At 37.8% G+C, this 23,526-nt stretch overlaps 1 protein-coding gene across 1 annotated transcript; it reads right to left on the bottom strand.

Annotated features, from left to right (window-relative positions):
• Window positions 1-4,922: 4,922 nt before the first annotated feature.
• Window positions 4,923-22,108, bottom strand: LOC131221552 (cysteine-rich receptor-like protein kinase 10). The gene is made up of 7 exons (XM_058216836.1): window positions 21,241-22,108; window positions 10,005-10,124; window positions 7,626-7,756; window positions 6,643-6,853; window positions 6,270-6,507; window positions 5,972-6,122; window positions 4,923-5,505 (listed from the first exon to the last, which is right to left on the bottom strand). The coding sequence occupies exons 1-7, from the start codon at window positions 22,091-22,093 to the stop codon at window positions 5,122-5,124; spliced, it is 2,088 nt and encodes a 695-aa protein (XP_058072819.1). The 5' UTR covers window positions 22,094-22,108; the 3' UTR covers window positions 4,923-5,121.
• Window positions 22,109-23,526: the final 1,418 nt, after the last annotated feature.

Here is a 23,526-nt window from a genome sequence, read left to right as displayed (position 1 = left end):
ATGAAAAGTGATTCCAAGATCTTGGTGGGGTTTCTCAGCTAGGATAGCATCCCGGAGTGGCTCTTCTAATACATTTAGGGCAGAGTTTCATATATGAAAGGTTAGTTTGAGGATTTCTTTTTTGCCTAAAGAAGCGAATGAAGTGGTGAATGGGCTAGCCAGATTAGGAAGTGAATCCCAACAACACTAACTTTTTCAATCTTCTTCCGAAACTTCCTCTATCTATTCAGGGAATTCTCTTCTTAGATCGGGTGGGTCTGGGTATAGTCAAGATGGGATGACTGTTGTTTTTAGCTCAAGCAACTTCTGATTGATGGGGCCATCCCATTGGTACATGGTTGGTTAAATTGCAGCAAGTTTGTGCAGCTATCTTTCTCTATCTTGAAGTTCTTAGTAGCGGTAGCAGTGGTTGGGTTGTTGGATAGTTTCATTTGTTCTCTCTGTCTCTGAAGGTCGGAGGGTTGGATATATAGGCATAGATTTTGGTTATGGCTTCACTTATATGATAGGTGTGGCCTATGAATAGGCCCACCCGAATGGTTGAAAATCCTTTCTAATTCAATAAAAATTAGGTGGTGTGTTCCCACCTTTCTTTAAAAAAAATAAAAAATAAAAAATAAAAAAAATAAAAAATAAAAAAACCATAGATCATGATGACCAAGTGTCCATGGTGGATAGAATATTATGCCTTAGCTAATGTGTTGTTTTAACATGTATAGATATGGGTTATGTGACAAATGACTCTTCTTATATGTTCTTAGGAACTCTATATTGGATATAATGGTTATCGACCGAGGAGAGTTGTGGCTCATGGATTTGGGTAACTTATTATACCATGAACATTGTTGGTTCTAGGGCAATCTTCTGGTCTTCATATCATGAAATGGATGACCATCCCGTGTAAGGGAATTGAGCTGGATTACGATGAGCAACCTCCACTATTGGGCTAACCGAATGTTGGTATGCCTTTGCTCTGACTCCACATGGGAATTGAGTTTTCCATGGACAAGTGATCTTGTTAGAGATATGGACACTTACATTAGTGAATTAAGATCAAGTCAGTAGTCTTGGAGCCTATTAGTCTATGTTATAATTACACTTGATGTTGTATAGAAAGTTGATTAATCTTTAACTTGAGAACGTGTAGGGGTCACAATCCTAATTAGATGGATATGGATCTCTTTATGAGGTTAGTAACTAAAATTGGGCATAATTAGGTACATTCTCTAGGGTCTGTTGATTTTTTCATGAGCCAATAAGGAATTCACAAGATTTACTTACTGACATGTTTATGGTTAGATCTATATGATCAAAGACTCATCAAGTTATTTTGCCATTAAGCCTAGTAATCAAAAGATTTTAAATGACTTTTTGAAGGTTTTCAGCCATTGAAGATTTGTTTTAATTATGAAACCATTTTAATCATACTTGACGATGATCTAATGGCCTAGATTTGGTGGTCCATTATTCGATTAGTGTGGGATATAAACATTTGAGGGATAGCCATGAGAGTAAAACAATTTGATCATGAGTACATGCATGAATAAGTGGTTTATACTTTCATTAATAGTAGCATCCATAGAAATATATAGGATAGCAGAGCACTATATAGTGTCCAAAAATCCCAGTTTTCTCCTTATATAGATCCTATTCTAGAAAATAATGAGCCCTAAGAGAGAGAGAGAGAGAGAGAGAGAGAGAGAGAGAGAGAGAGAGAGCTTTGGACCTTGGCTTTCATTAATTTGGGAACAAGATACATGCCAAGCTATGGTTTGGCACATGTCATTAATTACATCCCTGGAAAAATCGTGATTAATAGGTAAAAGTAGAATAAACTATCCAATACATGGTATAAAATAGCACTATTCAACAAACACGATTGCAGAAGCGTAGGCTATGCTTGATGGCATAGACATTTGTTGCAATTTGGGCCTTCCAAACATTGTTGTTGAGTTCGATTCCAAGCTTATAGCGGATGCAGCCAGAGATCCTTTAGCCCCCAGTCCATGGAACATCTGGTATAGGATGGGAGCCATCCATCAAAAGAGATGCCCCCTTAACCTCATTTTTTAGCACATTTTCCGAGAGGGTAACTTGGTGGCGGATGCTTGGCTAGGTTGGCCAGCAATAGGTGCGCAATAGATTCTTCAGATACCGAGCGGACTTCCCGAGAAGAATTAGGAGATCTTTAGCACTAGACAATGCTGGGTTAGGGAGCATGAGGACAATCAGATCTGGAGCTTAGCCTTTTCGCTCCATTCATCGTCTGTGGCAGATAGGATGAGTCCTTTACCACTAGCCTGTGAGTCAATGACATCCTCCTTCTGATTCGGTGTTGATGTTGATATCAGTGATAGTCTTTTTAGTCAATTTCGAACAGAGCTTAGTGAGAGAATTTTGGTATATGATAGGCGAGGTCCGAAATCTTTTTGTTAGGACTCGCCTGAATGGCTGTACAATCTATTGCAATTTATGAAATTGAGGTGAAATGAGTCCACCTTTCCTGATGTATGGTCCTTCATCTTCAAAGTATCAAGATCATCGATCTGAATAGAAAGACTAATGATAGTTGCTCGTACACAAGATAGGTCAATCTAGCAATGCCATGGGTCTCGTATGTTAGAGACAAAGAATAGATTAACACTCCAAGAGATGCCATTTGGTGGAAAGACCATTTGAGCCTAGCTCAAATGTTGCAGTAGCTTTTTAGCTGAGTGCAAGCATTAGAGTTGTTCCCTAGAAAACCAATGTGAGACTTAATCCCCTGGCTATGTGGATGTGATAGGGATAATCTCAACCACAGATCATGATGACCAAGTGTTCATGTTGGATAGAATATTATGCCGTAGCCAATGTGTCATCTTAAACACATATAGATATGGGTTATCTGATGAATGATTGCTATAAGATGTTCTTGGGAACTCTAGATTGGATATAATGGGCACTGACTGAGGAGAGTTATGGTCAATGCATCTGGATACCCTATTATACGATGAACATTATAAGTCCTATGACAGACATATGATGATCATATCATGAAATGGATGACCATACTGTATGAGGGGATTTACTTGGATTACGATGAGCATTTCCATTACTGGGGCCAATCCAATGTTGGTATGCCTTTGCTCTGGCCCCACATGGGAGTTGAGTGTGCCATGGACAAATGATCTTGTTAGATCTACGGGTACTTACATTAGTGAATTAACATCAAGTCACTAGCCTAGCAGTCCATTAGTTTATGTTATAATTAGACTTGATGTTCTGTAGAAAGTTGATTAATCCTTTAACTTGAGGATGTATAGGGCTCACGATCCTGATTGGATGGATATAGATCTCTTATGAGGCAAGCAACTAAAAGTCGTGTCGCTAGGTACATTCATTAGGGGATGTTGATCTTTTCACAAGTCAATAAGGAATTCACAAGGTTTACTTAGCGACATGTTTATGGCTAGATCTATAAAATTAAAGACTCATCAAGTTATTTTACCATTGAGTCTTATAATCAAAATATTTTAATTGACTTTTTTAAGATTTTCAACCATTGAAGTTTTGTTTTAACCATTAAAATCATTTTAATCGCACTCAACGACGATCTAATGGCCTAGATCTAGTGGTCTACTATTTGATCAACATAGGATGTAAATTTTTGTTGGATAGCTATGACAATAAAAGGATTTGATCCTGAATACATGCATGGATAAGACGTTAATATTTTCCTTAACAATAGAATCAATAGAAATCTATAGGGTAGCAGAGCACTGTATAGTGTGCAGTAACCCTAGTTTTCTCCTTATATAGATCCTATTCTAGAAAATAACTAGCCCTAAGAGACTAGAAAGAGGGAGAGAGCTTTGGACCCCCTCCACAAAATCCCCTGGCGTCACTTAGTGAGAGAGAGTGTAGAGAGAGAGAGAGATCCCATTTCCCACATACTTCTACTTTATGTTTCTTTCTTGTCCATACACACCTACATGTGGGATCCACCTTTAGACGGCATAAGTGAATCCTCGACTCACAATGGCTCTCCAAATTATCATCAAAGGATAAAAAACAACCTTCACGCATTCCCTCCATAAATTCAACATAGAAAAGTAGCTTGGTAAAGAGTTGTAAATGACACAATGACTCATTCATAATTTATTTCAGTGGGTGAAGCTGAATGTTGATGGATCCTCCAGCAGGAATCCGGGGCCTTTCGGAAGTGGACGTATCTGTCACAATGATAAAGGTGATCTTATATTTGCTTTCCGCAAAGGTTATGGGGAAGGATCTAATTTTCAGGCAGAAACTAAGGCAGTGGTAGTTGGGCTGAACTTATGTCCGGCTCATGGTCTCAATTGGATTGAAGTGGAGAGTGACTCTCAATCGGTCGTGGACCTTCTATCTGAAACAACACGGACACCTAGGAACATCGTCTACTGGAAAGGGAGTTTTAATTCCATTCAGAGCAGGATATCGGTCTCTATCCTGCACATTCCTTGGGAGGCAAAACAGGGTGGCGGATGGCCTGGCATGGCTGCGAAGCATCAGCCAAGAGGATAAAATCTTCGTGCAAGTTTCAGAGCTCCCATTTCATATCAGAGGGGAATTCGTGCTGGACCGAACTGGCCTGGGCCATATTGGATACCAGCAACAACACCCATCTGTTACTTCCCATTTATAGGTTCTAATTATATGATAGGTAGGCTCCTCTTTTATTGTTGAGGGCCTGCTCCAAATGTAATTCCTGTAAAATCTTCTTCATCTCGAACATAATTGATATATATATATATATATATATATATATATATATATATATATATATATATATCAGTTTAACCCAAAGATACATTAAAGTAAGGTAACATTCGTGAAAAGGTGAAAATGGTGATTGCAGCTATTAAAACAGTTTTTGTATGGGAAGTGCAGATTTAACTAGGTAAATGGCAAATGAGCTCCTTTGTACACCTAGAAGGACCATTTGAGACAACGACAATCCTGCTCAATGCAAATACAGAAAGTTCCAAGCATTCACCTAAGGAAAGTGAAAATAGAAACAAATTGTTATTTCTCAAACAAAATATAAACTATTCTTTGCCTAATTTACAAACCCACCCATGTTATTGAGTGCATTAATCCCTACCGAGGATCTAATTCAGTAATCGTCAACTCATTTGTGGAATATTTTACTGAATTATTTGTAGGTGGCTCAGATTCATTTGCTGGGAAGCAATTCGTGGGTTCTTCACATTCGCTTGCTGGTATGTTAGAATCACCTGCAAGAACATCTGTCCTAGTTCTGCTCTCAACAAAGAATGCTGGTGGGGAAGGAACTGGGAGGGTTATAGAGTAGCTATTGAGCATGAGTACAACTGTTGACATGGGGAGCCTTTCAGCTGGTTCATCGTGCACGCAGAGCAATCCCAGATGAATGCATCGTAAGACATCACGTGTAGGGTAGTGGTTGCCAAGCGCCGGATCCACCAACTCTAATGCAGTTCCTCTGGTCCAATGTTGCCATGTCTGTTGAAAACCCATTTATTTAATGAATCTTCAGCTTAATGCATATAATTAGATGAGGCTGGTTAATCTACCATGTTCATAGCCTTTCTTACATTCTTCCACATGTCCCAACATGGTGCATAGGTGGAATATAAGAATAGTGCATCAAGTGGACCTTACATGTAGAGGCCTTGGCCCAACAAACAGGCTAGTCTACTCATCCAATGGGAAACACTACAGAAAATGGGTAGCTAAAACCTTCTTGATTTCACTGGCCATTTATTACATAAATGTTGGACCTTTATATGTTTAGTCCAGCAAATGTACATGGTCTGGGCCACTGAATTGACACCGTAGATGCTCCACACATGTGGCATATCTGCAGATTTAGATTTGTGTGCAAGTCGAGGCAGTTTGTATCCTTATGGGATTAGCAAACCTCTAATTGTGCACACTAAAGAAAATTACAATGTAAAATCACACTTACATAGCTTAGAAGGTCCACAGAAGGTCCAGACTCAGGAAAGCCTGCATTTCTTCGCCCAGCTACAATCTCAAGAACTAAAACGCCGAAGCTAAAAACATCTGATTTAGTTGAAAACTGCCCATGCGTGATATATTCTGGTGCCATATATCCACTGCATTCATTCCAGTCCAACTGTTGTTATTTTTAAATTCATGCTAAGGACATAAAACAATCCATTCTATGAATGCCTTTTAAATTCCACTCCAATGGTTATTGTCCAAGATTAAAATGAGAAAGGAATTGAACATCTTCAACTTACCAAGTCCCTGCAATTTGACTTGTGCTTCCCTGAGTTTCGTCCCCTCCAAAAAGCTTCGCCAAACCAAAGTCTGAAATTTTGGCATTCATTTCAGAATCTAACAAAATATTGCTGGCTTTCATATCTCGATGAATAATCCTTAGTCGAGAATCTTCATGTAGATAGAGAAGTCCTCGAGCGATCCCTGTGATGATTTTGTACCGTGTTTCCCAGTCGAGTTGTACATGTTTGATTGGATCTGTCCGATTGAATAAAATGAATAATCAATATAGATAATAATCTAAGAATATTAAATTAAGTGGTATAAAATCATGATGTCAGTTTGAATAGCTCTTTCAACGAATTTAAAGAGAGAGAAAGGAAGAGAACAAACCAAATAGAAAGGTATCAAGGCTGGTATTAGGCAAATATTCATAAACAAGCATCATCTCTTCCCCTTCTAAGCAGCAGCCAAATAGCCTTACTAGGTTCCTGTGCTGAAGTTTTGCCACCAATCCTACCTCATTTTTGAGCTCTTCTAATCCCTGAGAGGATCTTCTTGAAAGCCTTTTCACTGCTATGTCTTGGCCGTCAGATAGCTTTCCCTACAGAAATTAATTTATAGACAACTTAAAAACCATGTTAAGGCAAGTGCATGCTTTATAATATGATGAACAAGTGAATCAAATCTCAAGTGGAACTGCATATGTTAGTGGTGTATCATAGTAGTCTTCAAACTGCATTTAAATTCCTTTCAAGTCTTACTTGAAAATAACCCAATCAAGATTGTACTATAGACCCCCAACATGTTACAATCTGGTGATGGCCACTTTATTAGAAAAAAAATTGTAATTTAATTCAATGATGAATCAAAACACACCCAGCAAAAACTGGCAGCTGTTAGAGGATAGAGACATGTACAGCTGTGTAGAATAAAAATTGTAATTTAATTCAATGATGAATCAAAACACACCCTGCAAAAACTGGTAGCTGTTAAGAGGATAGAGACATGTACAGCTGTGTAGATTTTATTTAGCTGTTAAAATATTGCATCTCTCTGAAGTCTCTCTCCTTGTACATATAATGGATTGTTCATAATGAAATACACCTAAAGTTTCCAACATGTAGTCTCTAATTCTATCATGATATCAGTCCAATGCCTCTTATCCTTAACCTTAAATCTCTTTTGTTTATCTGTGCATCTGTCTTAGGCCATCATCCACCGTTGTCGCACATCTACCCATCATCAATCTGGGATACGTTACAACATTCTCGAATTCATCTCCTCAATTTCCACAATTTAGTCCCTAATTCTATCAATAGCAACATTGTTCAAGAAAGAAAATGGCATGCCTTTGAAGACATTCTATGTATTACCTTGTAAACAGGACCAAATCCGCCTTCCCCAAGTTTATTTGCATCAGAGAAGTCATCTGTTGCCGCTCTTAGCGTATCCAAATCAAATAACAGGGAATTCACATTTGGTATCTCATCGTCATCTTGGCGATCTGCGAAATAGCACAAACCTTTCTAAGAAAAATAAAAAATGAAGGCAGGTCCAATATATAAGATTCCAAGTTAAGCTGCTTCACATGCAAATTGATGTCCAGTGGCCTTTGTGCTACTTTAATGACATCCAGTCCATCCATCATGTGTGGCCCCTCCTGTTCTGGCTTCCAAAACTGATATCGATCCAAAACTCTGGTGGGGCATACCATGTAAAATCCTGCCTAAAATCTCTAAAATCATGTAGGCTACCTGGGTTTTGGAGTGGCTTGATTGTTTGGCTGCCAATTCATCCCGTATTAGATGCGCCTTTTGAATGGACTAGATTGAATACACAAAACACAATGGACCCCACATACAGTCTTGGTGGTTTTTAATGGTGGATATCCCTATCCCAACTGTTTCCTATCATGTGGCCCACTTGAGTTGAGTTTTGGATCAATTGGACGTGCCAAGGAGAAAAGGAGCAGCAGAAATGATAGGCAGATTTGATGTCACAAACATTACATTGGTCCCTATGCGTCAATTTGTATGTTAAGCTTAATGCTGAAACATCTGTACTGGATTTACATATGCATTGATCCAAAACTCAGGTGAGCCACACTAAATCACACCTAAAACCTGGTGTGCATGGCCCACCAAAGTTTCATAACAACATGATTTTTATTTTTTATTTTCATTTCACTGCAGCATCTTTCTTTTTTTTTCTTTTCTTTTTTTTCTTTTTTTCCTTTTTTTTTTTTTTTTTTTCTGAGAAAGCTTTATTATTTGGTTTCTATAACTTTAGCAAACACTTACATTGGGACAGACCCCAGACCCCAAAAGAATAGTGAGGTCTGCTTATCATATACCCAAAAGCAACAAAACAGCCCAGAACCCTACCGTCATTCCTTACACATGCTCCCTAGTCCCACCTTATTGAGGAACAGGGCCGCGCCACACCTGACTAATGGTGCAGTGTCCATCATACCTCTTTTGTGGGGTGTGGCCTAGCTGAGTTTTGGACTGTCTTGATTTTTGGGTTCTATGCTGAACATGAGGCAACACACCGAAATGGATCAAATGGACGCTCCGTTAAAACTAGGATTAAACTAAATAATCTAGAATTTATAATAAATGGTATTTTCCTTGTTTTAATTCATTACTTGGTTGACTCTTTGACCAAGTGAATAAAGAAATTATTTGACTATTTTTAGGGTATAACTGCCATTAAATTTTATATATATATATATAATTGTACTATATTTATACTTGTTTGGCCAAAATTATCCCAAAAATATCCGCAGCATAGAACTTGAAGATCTGGGCAGTTCTCTGCTCCTTGCTGCCGCTGTCATACTGGCAGTAGGGGAAGAGCCGTCTGCTCTGCTTTATTTTGGGCTATTGCTCACAGTTAGCTGCTGTAATGGCTTAGCTCCACCTTGCTATGCAGTCTCCTGGTCCTAAGGTTCCTCATGATCATGACTTTCTCTGTGTCGGTTCGAGCGTCGTCTGTCTATATAATCTGAGTTTTGGTGGATTGGTGAACTGGTTCAGAGCTTCTGAGCTGTTTCGACATTTAGTTTTGTGCTGCAGCTCCGAATCCTATCACGTCAGTTGTTAGGCTATGGCTTGGGCTGTTGTCCCTCTTTCAGTCAGGGGAAGGCAACATGTTCTGCTCAGGTGTTGGCTACTAGCAGGGTTGCAGTTTGCCTTTTCTGGTGGGCTTGTTGGTAGAACTGCTTGATGGTCCGGTTGATGGGCATGAAGAACTCGGACGGTCAGCAGTGGGACTACTGGGTAGCTGTACATTGCTCCTATTTTCTAAGTAATGGTAATCTCAATTAGGTCGAGGATGGCTTGGATTTTTCTTGTGAGCTTTTCTAGCTGTACATTGCTCCCTGTTTGCAGTGGATGCATGTCCTCTTGTTTTATTTGGTTTTGTAAAAAGGAACAATACGTCAGGTGAATACACCTTTGATTGGTAATGACTCGAAAGAATCATTTTCACTGAACAATCCTAACTACTTGTTCAATGGCATTAAAATGGATCAATATTCATTGATTGGAAAAGCTTGGATCATTAATATAGATGGTCTTTAATGCAGGACCCACTTCTGATTTCTCAAAACTCTCAAGATTCACTTTGATCAAAGAGTCAGATAATTCATCATAAAATAAGGTATTCTACTCCCTGATAATGCTTAAAGTTATGGCAGTTTCATCTTTTAAGAAAAATCACTAAACTTCCATTGATCTGAAGTTACTTACCAATTTTCCTCTTGAATGCCTTCCTCCTCAGTATGCAAGCGCAGATGGCAGTGACTGCAACAAATGTCAAAACCACGGGGATGGCAATGGCCAGAACTGTTCTCGTTCTGTTATCATTTCCTGCCAAAAAATTAAACATAAAAAACATTTTTGTTATAACCCATTATATCTAATTAGCTTCTTATTGAAACAAATTATTAGGGAATAGAGAGGAATGCTCAGTTCATTTTCTAGGCTCTGGCATCTCACAGGTGGAATCTTAGCATGTGTGAGAGATTCATGAAGCCACTCGTTAGATGCCTCCAACATGAAGATTACTTAAATCAGGCCCATCTGATCAGCAGCTATGGTATGTCCATGCACTGATTGTGGACAATGGGTCTCTCTATTGTCCATCCCTTACCTATAGGCATGGAATGGTTGATGATAGTGTTTGCCTGATTTTATGACACAAGGCATCTATAGTGGGGACTGCATGATGAGTGCTTGGATGCTGCACGTATGTGCCAGAGCTAGGGCTAGCAAAGGATATCCATTTATCTGATTATCCAACATAACAAAAATGAGAAAGTCTGATATAGATATGGGATTTTTACATGTTTCAAAAGAAAAATAAAAATTTATCTATGTTTACATGAATATCCTGTTACTGGATTTTAAGGTGGGTGCATACAAATATTACAATATCCATATACGCCTTCGACTATGGAAGGGAATTTTTATTTTTATTTTTATTTTTACTTCGCTAAATATATTGTTAACAAAAATATTAAATTCTAACATAAGATAGGCTAAACCCTATGTTGTTGACTGATATTGGCATTGATGATGAGGTTGATATGGTGGCCATCATTCTTAATTGACTTCATCTTTTGTCAAATCAGTAAATTTTCATTTGAATGCTTTAGGACTTGAAACTTGATAACAACAAATTATTTTACGAAAATTAGTTTTTTTATATTTTGGTATATTTGTTATTTTATCAGGTATTTTAGTTATTTGTGTGTGTGTGTGTGTGTATCCAACATTTCGGTGATAATATTTGTCATTGAACAATGTCAGGCTTAGGCAATTTTAGATTCTTTATCTGTAAGAGGAATCCGGATCCTTTGCTTGACACAAAAAGAAAAAACTTGTTAGTTACAATATAATTGGACCATATAATCACTTATTGCATTTAACGCAATAGTATTGATAACGATGGTAATGATGTAGACTAATCAAAATGTAGGAAAATAGAATTTTTTTTTATTTTTGGCAAGGAGAGGATCTGGACTCAAGAGTACAAATCGGACATCATCTGACCCACATCCAACCTCTGAGTTATTTGCCACGCGAGAGATGCGGGTATAGTCATAAGAGTGCAGTTATCTTTTACTGTTAATTATAAATGGGAATGATGATGGTGGTCAGCATCCAAACAGAGACTTAATTATAAGGGTCAGTATAGTTGATCAGACAATCTTAACCATTAAAATATAATATAAAAAATCAATGACAAAATGACTAGGATTGTCTAATCACTGTTAAGTTCTCATCCTATTACCAATCCATAGCTGTTGTAGATGACTATACGATCTGGATCAGCAGAAAAGTATGCCGTGTGGAAGACAGTGTGAGGATAAGTGGAGTCAAGCTAGGTAGGCTTTCATCCGGCCACTGTTTTTCGCACCACGTCCCCTCTTGTCTTTAATAATCTTCAACATGCCAAAGCAGGATGAATAATAATAGAAGTAAAAAATTCAATAGGAAATTATAATAAATTTTTTACGTTATAATTATAGTTATCAACCTATTAATCATTTATACTTATTATTTTGCAAATATGTTATAATACTTTTTTTTCATAAACTTAGTCAAAAAAAAAAAAAAAAAAAATGATCAAAATAACCATGGAAGATTGAATGGATTGAATGCCTAATATTAAAAACTTCTTGGGCCACAAAAGTTTTAGAATAAGTTGATATTTGTGTTTGTCCTTCGTTCAAGTGCGTGTGAGACCTTATTAACATGCTTGGATGGCAAATAAACAATGGTGGCCCTTGGACTGTGGGGAACGTTGCCCCCACTATTTTTTCGGTAGTGTGGTCCACTTGAACTTTGGATCCGCCTCATTTTTAGGCTCATGTTGTAAATTTATCTTGCCCATGGAAGGACGGTGGATATAACACATGCGCCGTAGTGGGGCTTACAGAACGTGGTGACGTCAACACACCAAGGAAGTCACCACGCAATTCGATTCTCTGGCAAACAGCTCAGATACTCCTTAGGAATACGTAAGCAAGCAGGTGGCGAAGTGCAGGGAACGAGGCTGCCAACCTCTTTATGCTGTTCACCGTAAAATGGTGCCCGCGGGAACGGATTGGCTACTCCCCCTGGTACCAGCCAATGGCTGGTGATCGGTGCTCTGTGGGCCCTACCATGATGAATGTGTTTCATCCATGCCGTCCATCTATTTTTTCAGATCAATTTATCGCATGGGACAAAAAATTAGCTATATGAAATCTCACGTGGCCCACATTACAGGAAACAGTGTTGAATGAGCGTCGACCATTAAAAACCTTTTGGGGGCTATAAAAGTTTTGGATCAAGCTGATCTTTGGTTTTTCCCTTCATCTGGGCCTGTATGACCTAATAAAAAGATTGGATGTCAAATAAACAGTACAGTGGGCCTTAGGAGGATTTTAATGGTAGATATCCAATCATTATTGTTTTCTATGGTGTGGTCCACCTGAGACTTAGATCCGTATAATGTTTGGGTTGAAGCACTAAAATGATCTTTAAAAATGGATCAACGGAATGGATGAAACACACACATCATGTAGGGTCCCATAGAGCACCCACCATCAGCCACGGGGCACGTGGCAGGGGGAGTAGCCAATCCGTTTCCGTCCAAGCGGGAACCGAATCCATTACCAAATGTACACGGATTTCCTGAAAGCCTTTCGCAGGAAGTTCCTGCGCAAGGATGCAGGGTGGGGCCCAACGAGATGTTTGTGAGAAATCCACCCGTTCATCTTCTTTTATAGATCATTTAAGGACCTGCCACCAAAAATTATGTGCATCCAAAACTTAAACAGGTCACACGAGAGGAAACAGTGAGTATTCAGTGTGAATTGTTGAAACATTCTTTGGGCCATAAATTTTTTTAAGGAAATTTTTTTCGGTATTTTCACTTCATCCCAGTAGTAATGAGTTTATAAACGGTTTGGATGACATATAATTATAAAAATCAAGGTGGAGCTCAGGAAGGTTTCAACAGTAAGAATTTCTTTTCCAAATTTTCCATCTCGTGTGACCCACTTGAGTTTTGGATCCAACTTATTTTTAGTCTCATATCTGGAAATGAGCTCTCAAAACGGATGGACAGTGTGGATTTCCTAAAAACATCTAGGTGGGGCCCAACCTGCATCCTTGCGCCTGCCAAAAGGCTTTGGCAAGAAATCCGCGTCCAATGGCTGAGTTTTCTCATGTTGACCTCACATTCCAAAAATCAGACTGAGCCAAAACTTTAGTTGGCTGCACCATGGGTAACAGTGCAAAACAACAGATAAAAACCAATGAAGTACACACGCTGTGGCCAGCATGACTATTGGATGGAAATGATTTTTGAGGTGTATATTAATCCTTTGTTGTATTTTAAATTATTTTAAAATAATTTAGTGTTTCAAAATATCTGCTGGGATGGACCATGGCTATGGACATAGGTGCGCATGTGCCCTACAGATGTGTCTTTTCACTAGAAGGTTATATTCTTTCAATTTTTGTTTTGAAAAGTTGTGTCTTTTGAAGCCTAAGGGTCGCACCACTTGGGTTTAAATCCAATAGTCACAATCCTTTGTGAAAGAGTGTCTTCACAAAGTCTATAAATAGATTTTCTCCCATCTTTTTTTAAAAAAGTAAGAAAAAGTTTGTTTTATATTAAAAGTACGGTTTAAGTGTTTTCTAGTTCGGGTTAAGTCTACAAAGTGGTTTGAGCCCGTGTACATTGAGTGCACCGCTGAGACCGGGTCATAGTCGTTGTATCCTGGAGGTCGATTGCTCTGGAAACCTGTTGCACTTGGGACGCTATCCAAGGGGAGCAAATTCGATTTCAAGCCGAGTGACTTATGTCACGCCTCGACTTCTATAAACTGATAAGTTTTCTCTTTTTCTTAATTTAAATTTATTTTATTTAAATAGTTTTTCAAACTCCATATCCCAACAATCTTGAAATCGAATTTTGTTTGAAAAACTATTTAAAAATTACGGTTGCATCTATTTTGTTGAAATATCCCAAAATGAAACCACACCAACCCAATTTGTGGGCCATGACTCATATAATCTAGAGTTGTCATATCTAACCTAGTGGCCATGATCTTGTAGATAGTTGTTATGTAAGTTCTTTGGACCACATGTACAAAAGTGAACGTATGCATCGATCGAGAATGATTAGAGCACTTTAGATCTTGATATCTATAAATGAGAATGATTAAACTATGATTCAACATATAAGAGGCCTGGATTCCTAAACAATTGGCTGAGTTCGTTGTAACCCTCGTTAGCACAAAGTATGATCCTCAAGTTGTCAGATAGGTCGGGCTAAGGCTATCTTAGGTACTAAAGTTATAACCTACATATAGTTTTTATGTCCCAGAGACATGTCATTTTATCACACACATGTAAAATTCAAAAAATCTTTAGTGCCTACCTCTTGGATAATGTCAGGCCCTGTTCACTCATAAGAAAGCCTGTATTTAGTAGATTTTTTCAAAATCATGATATGACATTAAGGAGCATTTCTTTTTAGATCTCAAAATTTGCGATTTATTTTCTCACAGCTTGAGCCAATGTAATCTTCATATGAAAATAAATCAAACTGTTGAACCATACTGAGTAGGATATACACTAATCTCAATATCCATGTATAATAAAAATTAACCCAAAATGCATTTCAAAATGAGATTTTGTGTTGAGATTCCCATCATATTAGGAATTCTTCTTTGTAGACCACCATACATGGTTTAAAAAAAAAAAAAAAAAACTTTGGAAAGAAAAATGTAAATGAAACTTAAAAATGTAATCTTCCAAAGTATCTTCTAAAAAGGGCCCGATAGGTCGATGGTGTGGTCACTATCTCATAAGTCTGCTAGTTACTCACATGCGGATAGGTAATATTCATTGTACAGTCAACCGGTTGATGGATCTAAATCCATCACGTACGTGTCAGAAATAAAATTCTTAATATTGGGAAATGTAGTTATTAATTATATGTCTTTCTATCATTTTCAAGTTGGTGCAACCCTTAAGGGTTCTAACAAGGAGCATCTAGTGGTTTTAACAGTTCTATATGAATTTGACATGTTGCATGAGAGCAAACGGCATTCTAATGACCCTTGATCTAGTCCATTGATCTGATGGACCTTACATGGAACAAAATCGCCAAATATGGAAAGACTTGAATGTCTCAATAATGAGATTTCTTGGACAAACTCATTAAATAAATAAATAAATAGGTGAAAATGGCTCAAATCCAAAGGGTGTAAAAAAAGTAATAATGAACTGATATTCTAATCATTTCAGCGGAAATGAAGTGAACGGTTAGAATCATCTATCCTAATTACTCATGAGTTTATACTCTTATGAGTTTCCTCTTCTAGGCAACTTTTTAATACTTTAACAGATCACTGTGTTTCATACACATGCAATCATAATTCTTTATGATATATGTCTTTGAATAATCTAATCTAGGCCCAATTTTGATGATCAAGACTATTCAGTTAATGTGTCGGACCATGTATAATGTGTCACCAAAATATTCTTCTATTCGGCAATCTTACATGTCCAACTTATAGACTGTAAGTGGATGGTTTACTGTCTACTTTATAATAGGAGATTTTGGAAAGATATTTGATGGCGACTGATGGTGAGTAGCACAAGAGTGCATGGTCTGAATTGTGAAAAAATAGAGCATACTATATCACTGGTGCTTGAACAGATATAACATATCATTTTGATCAAGTGCATGTTAAGGAGTTGATTTTTATGTGATTGAGGTGCATAAAATGAATATCGGTATTGATATATATTGATCTTACAAATGCAATAGAATGCACGATTACATACTAAGGCGTCACTACACACATGTTTGTAACATGAGTAGTTCATTAGTAGGTCATTCTTTTTATTTATAGTGACCTAAAACTTAAGTTATAACGTATACTAACTATTGGTAAAAAGATCTTTATGATAATGAGTGCACATAAGGAATAAATAAGTATGCTATTGAACTTGATCAGATCAATAGCCAAGTCTATCAAATCATGGGCTCACTTATCACTGTATATCTATATATAACGCACATTATTCATTTTGTATCATTGCATGTATCTTGTGGCCTTTGATCCATCCTATGAGGATTTATGATTAATATGTTTGAATCTTGTATCCTTGTATCACATGTACAAAATATAGTCTTCCTATTATAATATAAAACATTAGACAATATGCGACACTTGATATATAGACACTTAGAAATTGTATATATGTGGAAAACATCCCATTTATAAAGATTTGAAATTGTGGAGGTTATATACTTAAATGCACTACAATGTTCCAAAGTTATAGATCCATACAAATATTATATTGGCCTATGTGAGATGATTGGGCTGGTGTATTCTTAAAATATTACCTTTTGCAGGCCCAATAGATGAAAGGTTTAGATCTCACATATATATTACTTTTATGAATTTTAAGTACTTGATAACTCACATTATATGAATGTTTGTCTCTCTTGAGTTTCACTTACCATGAAACAATGGGTAACTTGAGTTTATCAAATGGACTAGTAGTAAATGTATATTAATTCAATGTTAATTCTGACTTACATTTTATTATGTAGAAAATAATATAGAATATTGGATCCAATAACAGACGTGCCTAATTTATGAGACAAGTTACATTCACTTTTGACATCGCTCACAATACTTTATATACAATATTACCTGCTTAGAAAGGCGAAGGAAATGTTATTTTCGTCCGATCATGTGCCAACTTAGAACACCTGTTAGATCTAGTCAATTCATAAGATAGTTCTTCCGAAAGATTTCTCCTAACTATTGGTTAATGGATTTATCAGGTGGGCCATAGATATATCTATCGAGGCTAAATATGAAATTATGGGGGTGCACTTGGATGCATTTAGATAAATTACTTAACCCATGAAATATAAGTTTAGTCAATAAGTATTTGATAAATGGGTTGACATATATAAAATTGAAGATTTGCACTAAGGAAACTATATGTTGAATGTTATGAATCAATATGCATATATTTTACGTTGATGTATAGGTCTTTGAGACAAGACGTCTGTAATTAAACATATTACATATTTTATGATCAAATTGGTAACTATCAAATGAATGGTAGAAAGAATATTGGTAACGGTTTGAATTCATAAGATGATTGTTGGATCAATGAGATTTTTAGGCTTATTTTATTATCATTGGAGGATAGATTTGGACATTTGAGATTGATATTCATATGAGACTATAAGTTTATGTAATAAACTGTTTTGTTTTACCATAAAAAAATGTATCTAATGGGCAAACTTATGCACTTATGGAGCCCATTGTTCAGTCCGTCAATCAAGATACTTGATAATGAACTTGGACATTTCTCCTGTATATTCAGTTGTCAAATATCCTTTCATGTGTTAGGGAACATATGATAACATGATGATGTTGCGATATGATTACATGAAAGTTATACTCTATTTTAGTTGTCATATGTCTATGCATGACAGATTACTACAACCTCTTTATATTGTAGATACAATAAGGTTGATTCACCAGTTAGTTGAATGGAGGGGTAATGAAGTTGCTTGAATTGTAGAAGTATATTCAAAGCTAAGAAAATTAGTTGTATTTAGAGCCGGTGATACGACAACTATCATAATAAAAGTGATACTCAGTATTTGTTGCTTGATAGAGTCATAATTATTGACTCTGTGAGGTTAGAAATGTATGCATTGACTTGAAATATGAATAGTCAAAGAGGATGCGGCTGATTACCGAAGACTTAATTGAGGAGCAAAATGAGGAATCAGCCTAGGCAGAGGCTCATTTATGAGTAGCTAGTTGGTGAGGCAATAGCTTGCCAATACGATGATCCCTAGCTGATCTAAAAGGATGATTAGCCACAATGGGACAAAGACATGGCCAAACTCATATGAGAAGTAAGGCTGACAGAGTAATGATGAGTGGAGGTAAAAGGCTTACGGGTCATAAATCCTCTGACCAAGTGATTATCTAAAAGATTAGTCAATGATACATCGAAGGGAATGGGGTTGAGCCTAATATATGAGCTACCAGTTTTGGCAACCCAACCTATACGAGTAGAGATCCTATTAGATAGGTTCAATGGGTAAACAACAAGACACGAGTTAGACGATTGCACTGATGTAAATAAACTCCTTTTATGGTGTACAGTGCGAGCAGCAATGAAGAAGGATGAGTTTTTGAACTCTTAATGAATCCATAGCCATATATTTGGTAATGTACCCAATTGCTGCGTATATTTGATAGAATTCACCTATATGGGTGTGGAGGTAGAGGCCGCTTCTTATGAGAATCTAGGCGAATTCTCTAGAGCACTCATGAAATCCAGGTAATGGCGTATGACCGAAACGCACCGAACCGCAGAATCACTTGTAACGGAAAAGTTATGTGAGTGGCATGTACTTGCGATCTACATCAAAAGGAATCAGGTTCAAGACTATGGTGTCACATGATTCCTGTACACCTGTCATGTTTATTCTAATGTCGGTTCAAGTCTATGGTGACACCGGCATCATTACACAACTCTTCCATCTTAACCCGAAATGTTAAAAATTTTGAAACATGTGGGGGATTGTTATATTTTAAATTATTTTAAAATAATTTAGTGTTTCAAAATATCTGTTGGGACGAACCATGGCTATGGACATAGGTGTGCATGTGCCCTACGGATGTGTCTTTTCACTGAAAGGTTATATCCTTTCAATTTTTGTTTTGAAAAGTTGTGTCTTTTGAAGCCTAAGGGTCGCACCACCTGTGTTTAAACCCAATAGTCACAACCCTTTGTGAAAGGGTGTCTTCACAAAGTCTATAAATAGACTTTCTCTCATCTATTTTAAAAAAAGTAAGAAAAAGTTTGTTTTATATTAAAAGTACGGTTTAAGTGTTTTCTAATTCAGGTTAAGACTATAAAGTGGTTCGAGCCCATGTATAATGAGTGCACTACTGGAACCGGGTCATAGTTGTTGTATCCTGGAGGTCGATTGCTGTTGAAACCTGTTGCACTTGGGACGCTGTCCAAGGGGAGCAAATTCGATTTCAAGCCGAGTGACTCATGTCACGCCTTGACTTCTATAAACTAATAAGTTTTCTCTTTTTCTTAATTTAAATTTATTTTATTTAAATAGCTTTTCAAACTCCATATCCCAACATCCTTGTGATTTTCCCATGATAAATGGGTCGGAGGGTATAGACACACCATTTTGGGCACAAACAAAAGTTTGTAATTGGCATTCTATCTGTGTTTTCCTGGGATGTAGCCGGACCTGGATTGCCTGCTAAAGCCTTTCTAATGATTTCCAGAGACAGGAAGCCAAGTGGGGCCTACTGCAATGTTTGTTTGAAATTCACTCCCATCCATCCTTTTTCCATATCATGATAGGATGACATGGGCCCGAAACTGAGGGACGCTATCGCAGCCAGTTCTAGGAATGGACTAGGGTTCCAAGGGGCCACCATGATGTATGGGTTTTATCCATACTATCCATGCATTTTGCCATACCATTTTAGGGTAGCCCAAAATCAGGGAGCTCCAAGGCTTAAGCATACCACTATATGGGAGATTAAACACTACCCTTTTGGGGGCCATAAAAGTTTTGGATCACGTTGATATTTGTGTTTTTCCACTCATTTACATCTATGTGACCTTGCGAAAAGGATATTTCCCAATTAACCATCATAGTAGCCCAAGGGAAGTTTCAATGGTGGGTGTCATTATCACTGCTGCTGTTGCTTGTTGTGGTGTGGGCCACTCTAGCCTTGAATCTGCCTCATTTTGGTGCTTGTATCCTAGAAAAATATGGCAAAAATGGATGATTGTTCTGAATAATACCCATGCATCATATTGTCCCCTAGAGCCCTAGTCCGTTTCCAGCTAGAGACGGGCGGGGATATTCCAAAAATGAGGCGGATTCAAAACTGGAGTGAGCCACAAGGTGGTAAGAAGACAGAAATGTAGAAATTTAAAATATCTCTGGGATCTACCTAGGCTTTTATTTATTTTTTTAATTTTTTTAATTTTTAATTTTTATTTTTTTAAACATAACGATGTTTCTTTTCTATTGATAGAAAAAGGGATTTATAGCCATTCGGTTGGGCCCCAACAAAAAGGAATGGGCCTCACCTATCATATGCTGGACATGAACATAGGAAAAAGGGATTTATTTTCTATTCATACCGTTGATAAGGTAATTGCTACTGGGATGAACTGAAACCACAGAAATATTAGCCTGCTCCCAAACATCTGATGCCTAATGAATGTTTCAACGCAGGACATTCAATCTCCACTGTTTTCTATCGTGTGGCGCACTTGAATTTTTATCTACTTCATTTTCGGCATCATGTCCTAACATGATGTGGCAAAGCAGATGGAAGGGTTGGATTTTTCACAAACATTACAGCGGCCCCACACACAAAACGGTGGCCCATCATAGTTAGGGTGTTTTATCGATTGTATGCAACTGATGATGTACAGAATTCGCATGCGTACAGGTGGGCCATTAGTATTTTGCAATGGAAATTAAAATGAGGAATGCTTACATCCAACCAGATGCATGATCAGGATGCTGCATCTTTGGCAAGAATATATATATATATATATATATATATATATATATATATATATATATATATATATATATATATATATATATATATAATAAAAAACAGAGATGGATGATGAGCAGGATAAATTCCAAACTGTCATGTTTAGGTGACATCCAACAAGTTCAACAGATGGGGCCAGCATGATGACATCCTAGTATTAAAATCAGCCTCATTCACTCATTAAGTACGCCAAAACGAACAAAACAATGGATAGCTGCTAATATGATAAAAATGCTGTGGTGGCCCACTTTATGAGTGGGTGAAACTAATTTTTTGCAGTCTAAGCAATTGGATGGAATAGAAGAAACTAATCTTACCATCAGTATTAGATGTATTAGTGGAATTTGAATCCTCATCGTGTGGTGGTGGAGCAAGAGCAGGAGGAGGAAGAGCTTCAACTGGTGGTGGGGGCGGCCGTGGCGAAGATAGAAAGAAGGAAGTTATCTCATACCTTATATTACAACTCACAGACAAAACCTGCCCTCCTATTTTTCCACTACAACACGTCGGAATCCGGCCAACCATCGATTGCAAACATGAGTAGCAATCGCTGTTCGATAGATCTCTAACACACTGAACCAATCCATATATGTTTGAGAAGTCGGAAAAATTAATGGAGTCGGTTGCAAACTTGGATGCAGACGGCTCATTTGCAGCTGTAGTGGATAGATTTTGCATCAGCACACCCAACCGTTGATTAAAAAGAACTGGGTCCGATGCGTTTTGCACATTCCATACATAAACAATGACACCATTTTGAAGTTGGGAGAAGAAGCGTTGGTCGGAGTAACGTAGGAGGCAGTAGTCGAATCTTATTACTGCTTGCTTCTTGTTTGCACACCGTCGGACAATCTCGACCATTGAAGTGTTTAAGCATTCTCTGCAGGAACCGGATGAAATATCGCCCCGGCATTGGGCGAGGCCATACACCCGGTCGGGATCTGCACCAGAGGAGGTATTGTAGTAGCCGTTGGAAGATGAAGCATTGATGGTTAGAGATGAGAGGAGGAATTTGAGATTGGTTTCGTATGCGCTACCATTGGTGTAATTGCCTGGAGAGTCACAGATGTTCAAGATGGGATTTTGTTGGGCGCTAATGGAGCTTTGAAAGAGGAAGAACACGCAACTGTACAGTAGTAGATGGACCGTTTTTGATGGAGGAAGATGCATTCTCAAAATGTGTGTGTGAGAGAGACAGAGAGAGAGACAGAGAGGGCGGAATTATTTCACGGAGGATGGTGTGTGACAGATATAGCCAGTATTTTGAAAATATCACGATAAAATACTAAACGATATTATCGATATACTTTCAAAACAGCCACGGATTGGAAAATACTGCGATATTATCTCGAATTCATTCGACATTAACTAGAAAATAGTAAAATCTGTTTTGGATCTTCCTCATTATTTGGATCATGCCCTAAAAATGATATCTCCGAATCGGTGGACGGTTTAGATAAAACACATATATCAAGGCCATAGAACTTGGTGACGTCATTTCATTAGCTAAATAATTAATGAAGCTGTACGTAGCTACTCTTTTTTTTTTTTACCACACCCCCACACACTCACGCTGGTGGAATTTCACCACTTATGGGTACTCAAACCCTTGACCGGGAGTAGAAACTCCTGTATGTACGTAGCTACTCCTCGTCGGCCTATCCCAAGCTCGGAACAGGTTGTCTATGAGGGGCCCACCGTGATGTATGAGTTTATCAACACCCTTCATCCATTTTGTCATGTCAGTTTAGGATATTTGGTAAAAAGCCAGAAGGTAGATAAAAGGCTTCTACGGCTCCAAAGAAGTTTTAATGGTGTATATTTAATTCCCACCGTTTTTCCACTTGATCCCTAAATCTCCTTCATTTTTTTAAGTTTTACCTTAAGTTTACATGTTAAAATAGATGGACGGCATTGATAAACCCTTAGATCACGATGGTATCCTCATAGACCTAGCCTATTCTGAACTTTGGACAAACAGGGGTCGTACCTAATCCGCTTCCATTTTATAAATCCATATTTAAAATATTATTTTATTTACTAGTTAATTGCAGGTAGAGGTGGGCAACTTAGGCCCGATCCGGTGGATCCGACCCGACTAGACCCGACTCAGTACCGTTCCGAACAGAACCGACGGTCTGATCGGGCATGATCGATTTTGATGGTCCAGATCCGAAAGTATTTCAAATCAAGTTCGGATAGCATTGTATCCGAACAAATCCGGTCCGAATACCAGGACCAAATGGGTCCGTACCGACCCGAACAGATCCGACCCGGTTTTGACGTCGAGTATACAATAAATATCAGCTTGATAAAAAACTTTTATAGCCTCCAAAACATTTTTAATGGTCAATGTTCATTCAACACTGTTTCCTATAATGTGGTCCACTTGAGATTTCGATATACCTCATTTTTTTTCTAATAACATAAAATGATCTATAAAAATAAATGAAGGGCATGGATGAAACACATACATCATAGTGGGGTCCACAGAGCAGTGACGACCGATGGCAAGGGAGTAGCCCATACGTTTCCAGTACAGCGCTTCAGTTGTACCGGCGCGTGACGCGTCTGGCACCTTGATCTCCGAGTTGTACGAACGG

Source organism: Magnolia sinica, chromosome 12, assembly GCF_029962835.1.
Source record: "Magnolia sinica isolate HGM2019 chromosome 12, MsV1, whole genome shotgun sequence".
In the NCBI taxonomy this organism is placed as follows: domain Eukaryota; kingdom Viridiplantae; phylum Streptophyta; class Magnoliopsida; order Magnoliales; family Magnoliaceae; genus Magnolia; species Magnolia sinica.
Note: the sequence above shows the minus strand (reverse complement) of the source record. Positions and strands in the feature narration are given on the sequence as shown.

What these genes read in the sequence shown, in the direction of transcription:
- LOC131221552 (XM_058216836.1), bottom strand. Translation starts at nt 22,093, where the DNA reads ATGCATCTTCCTCCATCAAAAACGGTCCATCTACTACTGTACAGTTGC. An exon ending in CCTTGATACCTTTCTATTTG is followed by an intron (nt 6,508 to 6,642) that starts GTTTGTTCTCTT and finishes TCAATCGGACAG; the next exon opens with ATCCAATCAAACATGTACAA. An exon ending in CTGTGGACCTTCTAAGCTAT is followed by an intron (nt 5,506 to 5,971) that starts GTAAGTGTGATT and finishes GGTTTTCAACAG; the next exon opens with ACATGGCAACATTGGACCAG.